Source organism: Battus philenor, unplaced genomic scaffold, assembly GCF_028537555.1.
Source record: "Battus philenor isolate CCGP_79_NKW_IND1 unplaced genomic scaffold, ilBatPhil1.0.hap1 SCAF_20, whole genome shotgun sequence".
Lineage (NCBI taxonomy): Eukaryota > Metazoa > Arthropoda > Insecta > Lepidoptera > Papilionidae > Battus > Battus philenor.
The window spans coordinates 5,529,673-5,544,931 of record NW_027181683.1 but is presented as its reverse complement, the minus strand read 5'-3'; the positions used below and the strand labels follow the sequence as shown (position 1 = coordinate 5,544,931).

Genomic DNA, 15,259 nt, shown 5'->3' with positions numbered 1-15,259 from the left:
CCTTTTATATTATGTACTGGAAGGAGTGAAAGGAATAGTTATTTATAATAAAAACGCGCGATTTTATTAAAAAGGAGACATGGCTATGGCTAAATAAAAATGGGAGTCCGCATGTAGAATAAAAATAATTATTATAAACTCCGATAATTTATTCGGCACGTAAATGTTTAAGGTCCACTTAAAAAATATCTCAAACTGCCAAATATTTTAGCGATAAATTAGGTACCTGTGTAAAGCTAGCTAAACTTAGCTATTAACCAACTTAATAATAGATATGTAAAAAATTGCACTTGTTTTATCAAAAGGCGCAGAAAGTGGGGCAATGGAAAAATATATTATTGTTGAAAACAACGGCAAAAGTCTTAATGGGTTTAGAACTAATTTCGGTGAATAAATTGGGAACATTTTAATATTTTAACAAATTTGTGTCTATAACTAATGTGGCAACAGACTAATAGGGGTTATTATATTACATTAACTTTATTCCTATCTTACCTTAACATTATATCAAGATATATTTTTAGTCTACAGACAAATCACTAAGTGACGTTGTGAATTTCGACATTTTATATAATAATAATTAATTATTAAAGCTAAAATTATTTTGTTTTAACTTTGTTTAATGAAATATTTCCGATGAAAAGACTTGTTGTAAAAAATTAATTGTTCATCCCATTTTTAATAGTTAGTGATTTGTCCGTCGGCAATATGTATAGTAATATATCTGTAAACGTAATCCTACCACGTACTTATGTTATAACCTTAAAATAAAATATTATTTTCATTGTTAGCTCAAAGTTTCTAGAAACAACTCTAAAACAATTACATGCAAGTGATATCGATTGGATATTGCGGTGCTGTGATACATTTTAAAAAAGTACATATCATGACAATCATTAATGAAAGAATTCCAAATTTCAAGGACAAGTTTCTTTCATGGTCCCTTTAAAAAAGTTTACATAAATCCATGTAATAAAATATTGACAAACTTTCGAAATTCTTGAGCGTATTCATCAAATAGTACTAATAAATAATAGTCTCCCTTTCAGCAATGTCATTATTAAATATTATATACATAATGTCTTAACATGAACAGCAAGCCTATCTATATTTTTAACTCATTGAAGTTTATTTTACAAATAGTTTGTATTTATAATTGCATTGGCCAATCATTTTAACAGTAGTTATAATCGAATCGTTTTTATTAGAAATATTTCTATTTTATATAAATAGTGATCGAAAAAGGTTGAGCGATTTACCGAAAGTTATTTCGAACGAATATATTAATATATATTCCAGTAAAGTAGTCCCAAAAGATGAAGTTATGGTTCCTTTATCTCTTAGACGTAACTTCACAGCATTCCATGGTTTCACCGTGCGGGTGCCGAGTCCATCGCGTTGTTGAGAAAAAGGCCGGGTACGAAGTTGACGCCAGGCGTAGAAGGCTTAAAAAGGCCACATTAGACCTTTACCAGCAAGGTTTCTCTCCCTTTCTAACCAAATTAGAAATGCACTTATAAAGGCTCTTTTGGTTTCCTATAAAAATCATCTATATCGTTTATTGTATTCGGTATTGTACCTTTTTCAGTGCTGTTGCTACTGACAGACTAACCGCTTCGCGCATAATTCACAAAACCCTATCAGGGCGACAAATAGCAATTGCTGTAAAGGAGTATCTTAACCAACATGTCTATCATCTAATTCAAATTGAAATATTTTTTATTTGATCAAGAACGGATTAGATCTCTTATTGACATTAAACTTAGTGTATCTGTTCGGATTATAAATGTCACAGAGCTAAGAAGAAAACCCTAAAGAATCGTTTCAAACGCAGAAAGTCCGCTGTTGTACATAGGCCTTTCCCTAGGTAGCAAGCAAAACAAGTGTTACCAGTGTAACAAATTTAACAAGTGTTTAACTGTACAATCGTCTCCCAACAGATGTAACAAGTTATTACTCTACTCACTTTGCTAAATTACCTTGATTTGGAAGTCATTCGCAATGGATTTTAGTTTCGTACAACTTACCTACGTGTTACTATTTTAATGTTTTTTGCATTACCGGAAAACTGTATAATGATATTACCACTTTTTTCGATCATTCATCATTATTTCAGCCGGTGGATCTCTACTCATTTACATAGATTTCCAATAAGATCGGTTGGAAGTGGCCTTCGCTCTCCGGCAACCTTAATAAGGTCATCTCGTAGAGAAATCCCAAGCATAGCCCTTTCAATGGCTCATGTAGCGACTATTAGGTTGCCAATTGCTAAAGATGACTATTTGTTTATATTTGCTACTACGCCAACTCACAATAACATACAAATTTGCAATAAGTCAAAAAGGATAAAACATCATTATCAATCTTGTTCATTCCCGATAAGCATGCACATAAACATCGATTAGGTCCACGGATAATCATTGTTTGTCCGCTGGCCGGAGCCCTAGTCTACCATATAACCAATGAAATTCTTCCTTATAAGACGTTGCGTTTAAAGTTAAAAGTATGTTATCCACTGTTCATTGTAAGATCGACTTATAACTGGGTCAACGGACAATGGTGATCCCCGTGAATCGACATTGTCCGTTAGCCTAATTATGTTATTATTATTGCCAATGGACTCTCATTAACTCTCTGACTAATAATTTTCACTATAAAATCTTCGAAGTCGTCGAGTTATATTAGTATTTTCTACTACTGTAAATAAATGGCCTGTTCTTAATATCCGCTACTAAACAATTTCATGTATAAAGACAGTAATAAAGCATGATGTTACATGATCTAAATATATATTGTATGAAACACGTATAACTATAAATCTTGTGACTTACTCTAAAACGATTAAATGTTCTTAATAAATTTATGGAGATAGTAAACAGTACAATTGTAATTAGGTGATAATAGTAAATAATACATAATGTGAAATAAAAAAAAAAAGGAATGGTGAATTAAACAAATTCGGCAAACTCATTTAGATATTTTTTTTTAAAAAAATCGAAATATTAGACAGTTATCTAAATAATTCAACATAAGTTAAAAAGTTTATAATTTGACTTTATTTTACTACAAGAAGTCAAACAAGAACTGAATTAATAGATATGAAATTTTTCCTGGTTTAGTACGTCGTCTTACTCCCACACGCAAGTAAACTTATCTGTCTCACTCGCCCATTCGTTTCTCGTAACTTTTTAGATAAAAAGATTCTTTCTATTCACATAAGCCAACGCTTATATATTTTATAAAAAAAATTATGACACAGTTTTTTTTTAAAGGATACTTTTTGTGAAGTAAAAATTACACAATAATATATCGAAATAAATAAAAACAGAGTAGATAAAAGTATCTGAATGAATTTGCCAAAAATAACAGTCATAACTCGTTTCTTCGCATGTCACCGCTAGACTATATATAAACGTATATTCATAATACATGTCTCTAATTGTTATATGTAAAGGCTATAGAACAATACTCAAATGAGAACAGATTACACACAAAACTGAAAAAGTTAATGTTGAACATTTCAAATAAATATAGGACTTTGTTAATAGATACCTCATGAATGTACCTGAATTATTTCTTATTTGAATTTCATTTTTACTTCGTTTTATTGTCATCGTCGAAACAAATTGATTCTAAATGATTACAAATGATGACACAGTGCTTAAAGAACTAAGAAAATTTCCTGTAACCCATGTTATAGATAGAGCAAATCAAATTATTATTTAAAATTACTCAAAATCATTTAAATTCTCTACGTGCCATCACTCATTAAATAAATTGTATTTAAACAGTATATTTGAAATTTCATAAAAGTTAGTAATACATATAATATTTAAAATTTCAATTTTAATTGGTGTTAGATGTTTTCGTTAAATAGGTTTAAGTAGAGTAGGCGATTGAATCAATGTATCGATTTTGAATTTGTGTTTGTGTGTTATATGTATTACTGTGTTATGTTAGATTTAGGAAAAAATCTATCTTTCTCACACTAAAATAGAAGAGAAGTATTTAGGAGCACATGAACAATATTTTTTGTTGTTACTGAATGTATCCGTCTCTCCAAATTGTGTCAAAAAGCAATTTAATCATTTGCATATACTTTCCAGTTATGTGAGTATTTATTATAATAATAAAAAAACTTTATTTACAACAGTTTTCATAATAGTATTAATTTGTAATTGAATATTCTTCATCGAAATTTTTTACCATATAACTATAAAGAATAAAATATATTATATATTTAAAATATATATTTCTTAAATGTATCCTAAATAGTTATCGTAAGATATTAACCTGTGTGTCAGAAGTTATAAAAATATATATACATTTTTAAAATCTAAAGGAGTATAGCATATTTTATTTACGCTATAAAAGTAAATACAAGCATGATTTTAAGGAAATTATTAATATCAATGTGCCAAATATCTCTGTAAATATATACGTATACTTTCGGTGTATCTAATTTATTCTATGTATTTACATCCTGTTTAACTAAACTGTTATCAATTCTTACAGTTAGTAACTGGATCTAAATTAAAAAGAATTGTTGTTATTTAACCCGGTCGTTGTGAAAATGGCGTTGTGTTTATCGAACATGTTAGAAAAGTTTAAGAGTATTCAATATGATTGTTCGTTATATTTTGAAATTTTAATTGAAATATATTAAACAGAAAAACAGTTTGTGTTTTATTTCAAATTTTTACATCCTACTTTTCAATTATTGTTGTCCATCTATTCTTGTAATAAACGTATCAAAAGATAATTTTCTTTTTATGTGGTAAAATGGCGAAAAGAGCATGGCATTCTTCTGATGGTAAATGATATAAAGAGCTAAATTAGTTTAGAGTTATAATATTTTAAATTTTTAAAACTGTAGCAACTTTGTTTATTTTATAATATTTTTATGCTGAAGAATGTAAAGTTTGTTGAAAATCAAAAGAGTTTTCAATTGATGTTTTTAATAAAACGTAGTAATATTATATTATATAGGAATAATATTATGATAATTTATTTAAAATATTGAATATATATTGAATCGGTGCATGTTATTCTACATGAGTAGCTTTAAACAAGGATTAATATTTTGCTTTGGTTACTCCACAACCCTACATCGCTGTTCCTAATGGGTGAAGATAAGAGATTTTCTGTACTCTAAATCAGTGAAACTTTTGGTTCATCTGCTTTACATCCATATGACATAGCACATAGCTTTAGGTAATTTCCTATAATTCCTAAATCGAGCTTAAAGAGTAATAGTTTTCACCGTCTTTAGATTCGCTCTTTGTGTTCGAAAAGCCAGAGGCAGTACCTGTTGCGGATTGGAAATTTTTTTGCGCAAAAGAATAAAACTACGCTCGTAGAGAGTTATTTATGTATGTAATACGAATTTAACCTTTTAATATTTTCTACACAATTTCTGAGTGACCATAACACTATTATAAGTAACACATAAAAATTTGCTTCTGTTTAGTCATTAAATTAATAAACTTCAAAATATTAAATTAATTTAATTTTATGAACATAGTAGTACAATAAAATTTTGTTGTGGTAATGTCACACTTTTTAAAATGATTGTTTTGGCTGTACGGACAAAGTCAGTGCCTTAAAACAACAAAAGTTGTTTAGAGAAAAGATCATTTGTATTGATTTTCTGTCGCTTTCCGTACAGTACCTAGATTTTTCCGAAGAAAATCAATTAATATAGTAATAATATCCCCTGCCTGCTGTTAACAACAAAGGAAAGGTGTTTGTTACGGTGAATTTATTTACATTCATCGTTAGCGACATTTAAAATCTGTTTATCGACGCGTAACGTAAATCACAGTGCATAATTTATATTTTAAAAAAATAATAATTTTTCCTAATTTTAGATAAATATGAGTTCTATAGCTCAGCAAGAATCTCTGGTAAAGGCGAGTTTATTTCAGTTTATAACAAAAAACATCCCTTCAGCAGACTTAAACGTAATTGACGATATAGTCCTTTCATATGTAATTTCTATATTAGAAGAGGCATCTCAGGACCCATGTTTTGACGTAGAAGGTACAAATTAGCACATAAAGAACAATTGTAACTAACATTTATATTATTTTCCGTTTCCCTGCTTATCTTTATTTAATATTACATGAAATTAGTTTTATTTTTTAACTTTTTGTTGCTTAATATCTATTTTAAGCACACAATTTTTCATGAAGACATTTTTATTGAAATGTCAAATAACTTGAAGTTTATTTTTTTTTTCCAAATACTGACCAATTTTTAATAAAATATTGTTTTCCAGGATTCATTGAAATGATGGCAGCTTATGTGCCAGATTTTGCTACTATTGATGCTGGGCTGGTTTGCACCTGGGTCCTGGAGCTGGAGGCCCAACTATCGCATAGAGTGGAAACGGACTCAATTTCTACAAATGGTAGAAAAAGTTTTAAATATTTAGTAACAAATAAAATGAACTTATTTCATACCCAAACATCCTTGGTAGTATACTACAAAAGCTATAAAACATTACCATATGGTTAAACTGTAATGATATAGAAATGTTATAATTTACTTTAATCTAAAGCTGTATGCATTGCAATTTTATTGTATGCAATATATAATCATTAACTAGATAACAGGATAAAATAGTTACTATACAGTTTATAAAAGTTTTAGCCTTCATATAAACTTATTTGGCTTACTTTTATTATATATTAAAATGTTTAACTTTGTAATAAGATGGCAATACTGGTCATTGTCATCATTTCAGCCATAAAACATCCACTACTGGACTTAGGCCTTCCTCATAGATTTCCATAGGATGTTTTGAAGCAGCCTGCATCAAGTATGTCCTTCAAAGCACTATATTACACTCCCCAGTTTATGATGTACACTCTAGGATCTTAATGTCCCATTGACCATCTGTTCTATGTAAGATCCTGCCTAGCCACTATCATTTAACCTGTTCAATGTACTGAGCTGAGTGATCCTCAATAAGTGAAATTACTACATTTATAAAATATATTCACAAGTAACAAACAATTTTTTTTCCAGATGACTCCGCAGAAAGTGATAAGATCAGCTTGACTCTACAGAGTCTTAATGAGATGTTGCCCTCTGTTAACAAGAATAATCGGTAATATTAAACTGCATCATTTTTTTTAATTTTTTTTTTTGCATCATTTAATGGATGTTTACCTTAATGAAACACTAAGAAATTATAGAGACTGCTTTAATTACTTACTGATATTGAAATTAACAAAAAGAGTTATTTCTAGAATCTCTATAAGACCATAAGTAGGTGTAGTTTATTATCTCATTTGCAAAAACCACTTACCGTTTCCCTCAAATATTTGCGTTCCTTGAGTTTTATTGAAAAGAGGAAGGTTTTGTTTTTTTTTAAGTTATATCATAAGATATCGAACCACCAGTGTTAGGTAAATGTGTAAATGAACATCGGATCACTTGTGAAAAGAAACCTCAAACAAAAATTTTAAATATTAAATAAATTCTCATTACTTTATTGTGAATGAATTATTGTTTATTTTAAAAAAAAAGCTTATACATTGTTGGTCTTTTATGGCTAGGTTAGGCTAGTTGTACCTTATAACATTTACATTTTATAATGCTAGGTTTAATAACACTTATTAACACAACCCACTTCTTTGGCTGGACTTTTAACATGACAACACTGCATGTCCTGTCCCTTTCTTATAAAATAACGATGGTGCTTGGTTTAACTTGTTGCCTAAAGTGGTAACCATAATTACAACAATCATTAAACAAACAACAAAGGTACAAAAATCTGATTTTTTTATTTCCGTCTGGTATCATCATATCAACAATAGGTATCAAATCAGGAATCAACAACTGCTAGAGATGAGCCTCCCCTTTATATATCTAATAAGTTCAGAAGGAGGCAACCTGCATACAGTATCTCCCAATAACCTTAATAATGAACGGTATAAGCACTGAGTTCGGGCCATTATATTGCTGGCTATTGGGAGTTGTTACAAGTGTCCACCGTTGAGTGTTTTGTTCTACTGAAAAAAAGAAATATCTAAAAAGTTGCTCCAACTGGGTCAGCTACTTGCGTATGATATCTTTGGTTCTATAGGCATATTTGGTATATAGTGATTGAGGAATCTTTTTAAGCTATATGTTTTTTTATCAGCATTGTGTTATAAAAATCTTGTTACTAAGAACTTATGCCGGTTTGATTTATAAGAGAAGGAATAGTGCAATTGTAAAAGCCTCTCAGATAGTACGCAAAAGAAGTTTTTATGTATGGAATGCTAGCGAGTTATAGTCTAAATTTCGATTGTTTAAAATTAATTATATTCCAAATTCGATTATTTATAATATTGTTTTTTTTTGGTAATATTTTCGTGAAATGGTTTTTTTAATACTCTAGGTCCTACTTAAAACATGATTAATTAGTGTTGAGCTAAGCTTATCGAGTTTATGTGATTTGGCTTTAATCTATGGAATGTACGAAAAAATGGTCGCCTTTTGGTTGTTGTAACGGACGATGACGTGCTACCACTGTAACGTTTATTGCATCTAAACCTACTACGAGTATTCATGACATTACATAAACACCATACTAATTGTAAGTGCAGTTTTGCAATTGGTTCACAACTACCTAAAATGTCCCCGCGCACACCGTGATGACGCATGGAATTGATTTCTTACTTTGAGCCACTTCAAAGGTAGTCAAGGGACTTTATGGCGCCACACATGTGAATCTTACGGCTCATTTGCCTTACATCCCTGATTTGGAACTGTGTTACTACTTTTATTTACTTGAAACGAGACATTAGTTCCAGATGTATAGTTTTCATTTCAAATAGATGCACTCAATGGTTTCAAGGAGGAAGTTAAGGAATCGTGAAGACTGATAAATGTGCCTTGAAAAACGCATTAGATACATCAGACTGTAGAGATGCATGTGGAGATTGCTTTGAGAAGGTTTTTTTTTATATATCGGCTCCTATAGACATGTAGTTTGACACCAAAACCTTTAATTCTCTTCAAGTATTTTGCAGCTGTATTATTATTATATATTATTCGGTGGTTTGTATGTGAAAAGTGTGATTTTTATAATCTCCACGAAATGTTTTAATTTATTCTCTTAATATTATTATAGGAACCCTTCTCGCGCCTTATCGGAATATAAAAATATACTCGAATTTCTGGAGCCGTTTTCCAGTTTTGCGCTTAGCTACTCATTTGGCGATTCATTTTTATTTCTATTTATGATATATAGATATCTTTTTTTTTTGTCCAAATGTTCCTTATAGATGAAACGGAATAAAAATTGTAATTCCCAACTGAAATTTTATTCATTAGTATTTCTGGTCATTTGTGTTATAGACTTATATTTTATATTCTGTTCTAGGTCGCATTCCAATTCTGAGAGTTCGGAGAGTACGGAGGGACGTCGTCCCATGCTGGATGGAGAGGAGTACGCTGAACAGTGCCGTGCGCTGCATGAGATGTTCCCCAACACTTGTGCCATGGAGGTAACTTTAAATCTTTGTAAATAATAAATATTAAAATTCTATACTATAAAAATCCAATAAAATCGATAGCTTTTGTCGAAATAACACAAAGATGTCTTTACTTCTTTGCTTAATATAACATAAGAATATTCAATAAATCTATGAACGTGCCGGTACAAGCCGCTGCGTTCCGAGAGATCACAATCTCTCTGACTCCTACCGTCAAGACAGGCCGGCAATATATATATATATATATATATATATATATATATATATATATATATATCTCAAGAGTCCATTTGGGACCCCCGACACAGTGTGAATTTAGCATTCTACTTCGAGTAAAATTATCTGATTATATAACCTGACTGGCAAAGTTTCATTTATCTTGCTCTAATGATATAAAATTGGCCATTTTAAACCGGCTGGAAGCTGTCTGCATTCTACGTCTTCAGTCAACCTTAATAAAGTCAACAGTCCACGTTATAGGTGGACGCCCTGTATTGCGGTGTCCGGTTCGTATTCTCAACCTCAGGGGCCATCTATTCTGCGCGCTATGTATCCTGCCTACAGCCACTCCATCTTGTCATTCCCCTAGGCTATGTCGCTTAAATTTGTTCGTTTACAGATCTCTTTTTCTGATTGTTTACGGACCTCGTTATTTCTGATTTGAAGGAAATCCCGAGTTTTACTCCTAAGATCCAAAGGCATTGGTAAATAAGAAATAACGCTCCTGAAATGTACGCACCTGTCTGGGGTATTTATCATCATCAAATAATGATGCTTTAAACACAAAAATTTCTGAATCTAAGTACGTTCACTCATCACTAGGCTATCCATTTCTAAATTAAGCAGGAATACTTTCAACTGGGCTTTCGCTTCGAGGAGTCGTCGGTTAAACAACAATCAACTGTTAGATTTAAATGAAAATTTTGAAAGAATGTTTGTTTGCTAAATTGAACGTTTGTTACTAAACTATAAATTACTTCATCGATACCCCGGAAATTATGTCGCGAACATATTTTTATACACAGCTTTAACACTTATAACTAATCACCCTAAATATTTATGGAAATTTAAAATGACATATGTAATATTGAGATAGTCTGGAGACGAACACATCATTCTTAAAATACTATCTTCTATCAAGTAGTTTACAGTGTGGGAATTACCTTTAGCATACAATCTTCGAGTTTTTTTTTTAAATCTAGCAATAGAAATGTTCTAAATAATATTTGGTATCCAGTTGTAAGAGTGTATACATTATCATCATATCAGGCCATATAGCCGATTATCGCCACGACGACCGGACTTGCACAGCCCGCTTCCAGCGACTCCTCGCGACCTTAACTATGTCACCAGTCCACCTAGGCCCCTGCCAACCAGGCCTAACCATATTGAGGTATTTATTATCAAAACACGTGATAGACTTATCTTGACGTCAATTAAAGCTGTAATCCATCATATGTTGTATGAAGAATATTTGAATTTGTCAGATAAAGCACTGCGTGTCGATCGCCCGCGGTGACGCGGAGCGTGCGGCCGCCACGCTGCTGCACCGGCGCGAGCAGGGGCAAGCGCTTTCAGCCGCTGCCCTGCACGCCGCCGCACGCCAGCCGCTCTGCGACGACCGCGAGCTGAAGAGCCGCATCATCGCACGGTGAGACTCATACTTAGATCCCCTTCTAAAAATCCGTTCGAAGTCACCCCGTAATCCTCCACCGTTCCGTCTACATTCTGCCAGCGTGCCGCTAGGCACTATTAACTATAATCATATAAACGTACATTCTAGAATAAAACAGCTGACAATGTGCGATACTTTTTTATTATAATCTATTAACTATTGTTGTTGCTAATGCTCTTACTACTACTCTAAGGAGAGAAAGAACACAATCGTATCTTCGAAGAAGCCAATTTATTGTTCTTCCCTTCGAAATTAAGATGGCGGTATATCTTGTAAGAATCTTCAAAGATATACCGCAATCGTAACTTCGCAAGCAACGCAACTATCGATGAACGTTTGTCAACGGAAGGTCACGGGTTTTGAGTGGAACAAAAATTACAATCAAAATATTTAATATTAGGTCAGGGAAAAAATTTTCATTATAAAAAACCAAGACAACAATGTAAATAAATTTACATGTTTACTCATATAAATGATACGGGGTCGTTAAAATAAAGTTATGTTCGCGGTACTCGGAGCCCAACCGAACTGCCCAATTGATTGAAGTCCGGTACAAGGCTGCCTTATCAACCGCTCAAGCATCCACATTACCCCACATCTTTCAGACTAAATTAAATTTTAAAAATATTTTCGATTAATTATTTATTTATATTTAAATATGTACACATTCGCAAAGTGTTTTACAATGCTAAAAATAAAATAAAAAAATACAACGTGTCAAAGCTGAATGCTCGATCTGTAAGCTTAATATTATTTCGTAACGTTATATATAGTTATTAATGTTTGCAATATTCTATAAAATAGAAGCATATGCTATTGTTACATCGGGTTTCCTGTAATATTTGTACAAGGCCTAACCTGCGCCTTAGAAATCAGAATTGAATTGACCAGATATTTAATGATTTGTGTGTAGAAATATTTTGGCCTTGCGATTTAAAATAAAAACTGAAGCGCATTTTCATATACACACAATAAACTGTTAAATCAAATTCCGGTTTTGTTTAATTGCTTGTATTACAGCTATTCCTACGTGGACAAGAACTCGGATACCAAGGAGCATAAGCCTTTGGCCCCGAAGATTGAACCAAAGAAACTCGTGCGCTACCGCGACAACAAGATCGTGTCGTTGAAGGGAGAACGCTACACCGAGGTATATATAAACCGATACATTTTTGCCTAGTAAATAATTTTCGCTGTGAAATTATAAAGGTGACTTCAAAACCTCCTACGGTCTCGATACATACCTTATGCGCGGTACAAAGGTTTCGGCACCACATTATGTAAAATCACAAATGTTACCATTTTCGGAGACTAAAATTGCTTGCAAGCAGGTGTTATTTGTCGTCTCACTTACACGAATAGATGATAATCACTATTTCACTCTTTAATTTTGATTCTGTTCAAAAAAGTTTTCCACACAAAGTAATTTTAAATTATATACATCATTAGTATTTTGGCCAATATAGATTATAGTAAATTAATAAGATGCATCCTTACTTTTGGAAAAGCCTATTTAATCTGGGCAATATGGTCACGCCTTTTTTTTAATTTGTCAAGGAGCGTGGTTATGTATATAGATATATAAAATAAGTGGCTACAAGGAATCATTATTTTATTACTAAAAATGGAGTACATGTAAACATCCGAATATTTATGTAAATGACTAATAGACGCCTGCAGTGCCTTTGCGGGTGTAATTTTATAAAATCCGTTTTTCGTCATTCTTAGACAAGTTTTACACCAATAAAGGCTATAGTTTGAAAATATTAAAAAAAAAACTACTTCAACTCCCCTTGTGGGTGGAAATTAAAAAAATCTGTTCTTAGCTGACCTCTATCCAAAAATATTCCTGTCTTATTTGAAGTATCTAATCTTTATGGTGCGTCAGCACGTAGGTGGAAATCTCTTATATATGTCTAATCTCTTTATTGTAGTTATTTATATTCTATAATCTAGGCAGAGCTGATTGTGCCGTACAAGTTTATTAATGTTACATTATGCACAAAATTTCATCAACCAAATAAGAAGAAACTGAATAACGTCACAATTGTAACAATTATTTTTAGGTACCCAAGTCCGGGATCGACGAGGAACATTTGAAGAAGCCCAAAAAGCAACATTGCCCTTAACCTTTACAGCCACGTCAGTACGGTGAAAAAGCGGACCCTATCTCTTTGTCCCCTCTTCATGTAATCGTTGTATCCGACCCCGCACGCCCTAAGCCCAGTGTAAACCCTACGAAACTATGTCTATTTCTATCTTCAATGTTCGTCGATGTAATAAAAATAATATTATGTAGTGGGCGTAACGACATATTTAAACGTAAACGTAGTGTACGGTCACAGTCGGCCATAGCTTCAACGTACGCACGTGCGTATGTGTTTTTGAATGAAATGGGCACGAGACCCTATGTGCCCAGCGAGACGTCACGCCGGCACGTAGCGGTCACAGAGCTCCGCTGCCGACGTCGTGCGACGCGTTCACCGCTCGACGTTGGCGCCGGGCGTGCGACCGTACTCTGTCCTGTGCGTAGTGTAGTGTTAGGAGCGCGTGAATTTTACTTTGAGTTGTTCGCGGCATTTGTTATTCCGCTTTTTTTCAGTACTGATTCATTTAACGTGACTCGCAAGTTGCGTCGGCTGTCACAACTTAACAGTGTAATTAGTCATTACCGTTTGTATTTCATTTGCGTATTTATTCTTAATTTTAAGCTCTCTATAAGGCAGCTCATTTTCAGTATTATTTTAACCAATAGCACTATGGCATTGTATTCCACGGCGGATTGGATCGTCTCCGGGGTGCGATTATGTGTTCAATATAATAGGAAATTTATAGGATCAAGCAGTTGTAAGAATGTATGTGTGTATGAAATATATAATGCCATAGTTTGCAAGGAACGGTATAATCTATATTTTAAAATGCGCGGTGGAGAACTTTATTCCAAATATACTGCGAACAAACAGGGAGTAAAACAATACCATCGGACCGCGTTAACTGCGGTGCGATATTTTGACAACTCCATCCGCCATCTTGGATTCCTTATAGTTTTAAGTGAAATGATCTGTCAGATACCTGTGATTTTAAATTGTTATTATTTTATTATTAAAAATGTGATTCGTATAATAGTTTTATTGTTTTTAAAAACATCTGTGATTGTGATGCCATTTAATTATACCATAGTTTTCCCTAAAAGTGGATTTTATATTTTAAGTTTAGATTTTGTATTATTATTATTAGTGACCATTATTAATAAATGTTGTTTTATTTATAGGGTCGTTTTAAAACGACTGAATGTTTAGTAATGTAAAGTTTATTTTATTTTCGAAGTAAAGTGTTAGCGAGTTTATTGTATTACCGTTTTACTGGTATCCTCTTTAATAGTTTTTCTAGATATTTATTGATTCTATTTATAGAAGAAATGAAATCTTGCACAGACAAACAATGGCAATATGATATTTCGATTCGATGCTATAAAGTCACTAACACTTTTAATCAATCTCTGAACCTCTCGAATAGACTGAGCGTAATAGTCAAATATCTCATACAATGAGGAATAAATTCCTAAAATATATTATTTATTTCTACTACGCCTTAATTCACCACTTGAACTATTTTTAGTGTTTAGAGCTTTAATTTATAATAATACATATTTAAATTATATACTTTGTAAGCTAATTTCCGACCTTTTTACGAATTAAGGAAACGTATCTACCTAGGCCATAAAGAAATTAACAGATATTTTTGTCAAAAAAGTGGTGAATAGGCTCTATATAATTCTTGTAGTTATATTTAATACTAAGCACGGCTGAATTAATTTAATTTGCATTTATTACTCGAAGCGTAATGTTCATTTTGATTATATTTTTCATTACATAAGATTTTATTGAATGAAATTTTGATTACACTTTTATTATTGCATATGAATATTTAAAATACATTCCTATAGAGAAATACTGTGTAATGCTACTACTGACTTGATATTATTTATAACAGACAAGCCAATATGTCTATAAATTCTCATACTATTAGAATAGTATACACAACTTAGAAAGGCATTATTACAGGAGCTTTTTTAGCAATGCGTTTACATTAT

General features: G+C 32.1%; 1 protein-coding gene across 2 annotated transcripts; it reads left to right on the top strand.

Moving 5' to 3' along the window:
- Positions 1-5,658: 5,658 nt before the first annotated feature.
- On the top strand, positions 5,659-14,399 carry LOC137922823 (CUE domain-containing protein 2). Of its 2 annotated transcripts, none has more exons than XM_068765908.1 (8): positions 5,659-5,755; positions 5,871-6,042; positions 6,281-6,412; positions 7,033-7,114; positions 9,380-9,503; positions 10,979-11,142; positions 12,187-12,316; positions 13,233-14,399. In XM_068765908.1, the coding sequence occupies exons 2-8, from the start codon at positions 5,877-5,879 to the stop codon at positions 13,293-13,295; spliced, it is 861 nt and encodes a 286-aa protein (XP_068622009.1). In that variant the 5' UTR covers positions 5,659-5,755; positions 5,871-5,876; the 3' UTR covers positions 13,296-14,399. The 2 variants fall into 2 exon arrangements, with proteins under 2 accessions (XP_068622009.1, XP_068622010.1); XM_068765909.1 differs by having other exon boundaries at positions 5,662-5,743.
- The last annotated feature ends 860 nt before the right edge of the window (positions 14,400-15,259 follow it).

Coding starts and splice junctions, on each gene's coding strand:
- LOC137922823 (XM_068765908.1), top strand. CDS start 5,877: ATGAGTTCTATAGCTCAGCAAGAATCTCTGGTAAAGGCGAGTTTATTT. Junction 6,413..7,032: donor GGACTCAATTTCTACAAATG/GTAGAAAAAGTT, acceptor TTTTTTTTCCAG/ATGACTCCGCAGAAAGTGAT. Junction 9,504..10,978: donor CCAACACTTGTGCCATGGAG/GTAACTTTAAAT, acceptor TGAATTTGTCAG/ATAAAGCACTGCGTGTCGAT.